The sequence below is a fragment of the Prenolepis imparis genome, unplaced genomic scaffold, assembly GCF_030444845.1.
Source record: "Prenolepis imparis isolate NDT839.2.m4 unplaced genomic scaffold, iyPreImpa1.0 SCAF_2, whole genome shotgun sequence".
In the NCBI taxonomy this organism is placed as follows: domain Eukaryota; kingdom Metazoa; phylum Arthropoda; class Insecta; order Hymenoptera; family Formicidae; genus Prenolepis; species Prenolepis imparis.
Window position 1 is genome coordinate 2,324,848 of NW_028141160.1, and position 2,459 is coordinate 2,327,306.

General features: G+C 60.6%; 1 protein-coding gene across 1 annotated transcript; it reads left to right on the plus strand.

Annotated features, from left to right (window-relative positions):
* Positions 1 to 424: 424 nt before the first annotated feature.
* LOC145932796 (uncharacterized protein T26G10.4-like) lies at positions 425 to 2,032 on the plus strand. Its single transcript, XM_083032039.1, has one exon. The coding sequence runs from the start codon at positions 425 to 427 to the stop codon at positions 2,030 to 2,032; it is 1,608 nt and encodes a 535-aa protein (XP_082888165.1).
* Positions 2,033 to 2,459: the final 427 nt, after the last annotated feature.

The window sequence follows — 2,459 nt, forward strand, 5'->3', positions numbered from 1 at the left end:
CAGGCGGTCGTCGCGTGGCTGGATCTTTCCAATGCTTTTAGTTCGATCCCGCACGCGACGATCCGCCGCGCTCTCGCTCGCTCCGGGGCGCCGGGGGGCATCCGAAGTATATGAGATTCCATGTACGAGGGTGCTCCACGCGGGTGCGGACCGCCGGGGGTTTCACCGCGCCTGTCTCGATTCGCTCGGGGGTTCGGCAGGGTTGTCCGCTGAGCCCAATTATGTTTGACCTCGCTATCGACCCGGTGCTGCGTGCAGTCGCTGGTGTCGATGCGAGGTACGACATATTGGGCTTACGCCGCAATATTTTGGCGTACGCGGACGACATCGCGATCGTTGCCGACACTCCCGAGGGAATGCGGCGGCTTTTGGTCGCCGCGGAGGGTGCGACGTCGTCGGTGGGGTTGCGGTTCAATCCTGCCAAATGTGCCACCCTGCACATTGGTGCGGGGGCGGGCGGCAGGGTCCTACCGACGGCGTTCACCAGGGACAGCCCGTTCGTCATCTGGCGAACGGCGAGCCATATCGACATCTTGGCGTCCCGACTGGCTTCGCGGTTGACGCGACGCCGTTCCGGACCATCGGCGGCCTCCTTGAGGATCTTCGGGCGGTGGACCGATCCCTCCTCGCCCCGTGGCAGAAAGTGGAGACCGTGGCAACCAACATCCTGCCGCGGATGGATTTCTTGCTACGGGGCGCGGCCATAGAGAAGCGTCCGCTGAAGACCGCGGACCTGCAGGTGCGCAGGACGGCCAAGGCCTGGCTCAATCTCCCGCAGAGAGCAAGCGCGGAGGTGGTCTACCTCCCTCCCAGCCGAGGGGGCTGTGGACTGCTTCCGCTGGCCGACCTCGCGGACGTCCTGTCCGTCGTGCATGCCTTCCATATGCTTACGGCTGGCTGCGAGACGGTCAGGGGACTCGCGTGGTTGTCTCTGAGGAGGGTTGTAGCCAGGCGCATCGGCCAACCACCGAGCAACGAGGATGTCGCGGCTTTCCTCTCGGGCTCGCTCGAGGGGAGGCTGCGCGACGGAGGAGAGCGCTCTCTGTGGTCGAGGGCTCGGAACGCTGCCCGGAGGCAGTCCGACAGGTTGTCGCTGCGATGGGAATGGTGTGCGCCGACCGAGGAGCTGGTCCTGGTATGCCGCGGATCCAGGGGCGCGACGGTGAGGATGCCGCCTGGCTCCCGTGCCCAGGTGGTGACCCGTTTGCGCTCCGCTGTGGCAGCGTGGTATGAGACCACCCTCCTCCGCAAGTCTGACCAGGGGAAGGTATACGAGGTGTCATCGCGTGCCGGGGTGAGCAATCACTTCGTCCGCGGTGGCAGCTTCACCTGCTTCGCCGATTGGAGGTTTATCCACCGGGCACGTCTGGATGTCCTCCCGCTAAACGGCGCTCGCCGTTGGGGGGAGGGCGACCGGAGGTGTCGGCGATGCGGGGGAGCAGCCGAGACCCTTCCCCATGTGCTGGGGCACTGCGGGGTTCACGCCGCCGCGATACAGCAGAGGCACGATGCCGTCCTGCACCGCCTTTGGAGGGTCTGCCGCTTGCCGGGGGATAAGCGGGTCAACCGGCGTGTCGAGGGCGTCGACGGGGAACTTGGGGAGCTACGGCCTGACCTTGTGGTTAGGCACGAGCCCTCCAAGAGTGTCGTCATATGCGACGTCACGGTCCCCTTCGAAAATCGGCTGGAGGCGTTCTATGAGGCTAGGGTGAGGAAAATTGAAAAATACTCACCTCTAGCGGAGGAGCTCCAGCGGAGGGGATACCGGGTCGTCGTGACGGCCTTTGTCGTCGGCGCGCTCGGCTCATGGGATACGATCAATGAGGCGGTGCTCCGAGAACTGCGCGTGACTAACGCGTACGCCTCGTTGATCCGCCGCCTCATTGTATCGGATACTATTCGCTGGTCAAGGGACATCTACGTGGAGCACGTGTCCGGTGTGCGCCAGTATGCTGCTCCCTTCCGTTCCTTTGCGAATGGGGTTCCCGCGACTCCGCCGCGAGCGATTCGCCGGCGTTGGCCCGTCGGCTGATGGTCGCGACACTCCGCGTATAAATGCGAGAATGAATGTCGCGTGTCCTGCCCACATCTAAATAGTGTGCTTGCTTGCGCTTATTTATTCTTATTTATTTTCTGCGACCGTATGCTTATTTATTTATTATTTTAATTATACTTTTATTTTTATTTATCTACTGTATATGCGATCTTTAATGTGCATGAATGTGTAATGCGCTTGCGCTTGTGTGTGTGGGTGCCGTGAATGTATGGCAAGAGTGAATGCTACGTTTTTTTTTATTTTTGACTATTTTTAATCATCCGTCGCGTGTCTGCCCTCGGGTCCGTTTTTATTTTTACGCTCGGCCCGAGAGCGAATACCTGCATGCTAAAAAAACAATCGCTCCGATCAGTCAGCCGGGGCGATATTTATATTTTTGACTCAACTCGTAAGATTGGGGGGC

Coding starts and splice junctions, on each gene's coding strand:
- LOC145932796 (XM_083032039.1), top strand. CDS start 425: ATGTGCCACCCTGCACATTGGTGCGGGGGCGGGCGGCAGGGTCCTACC.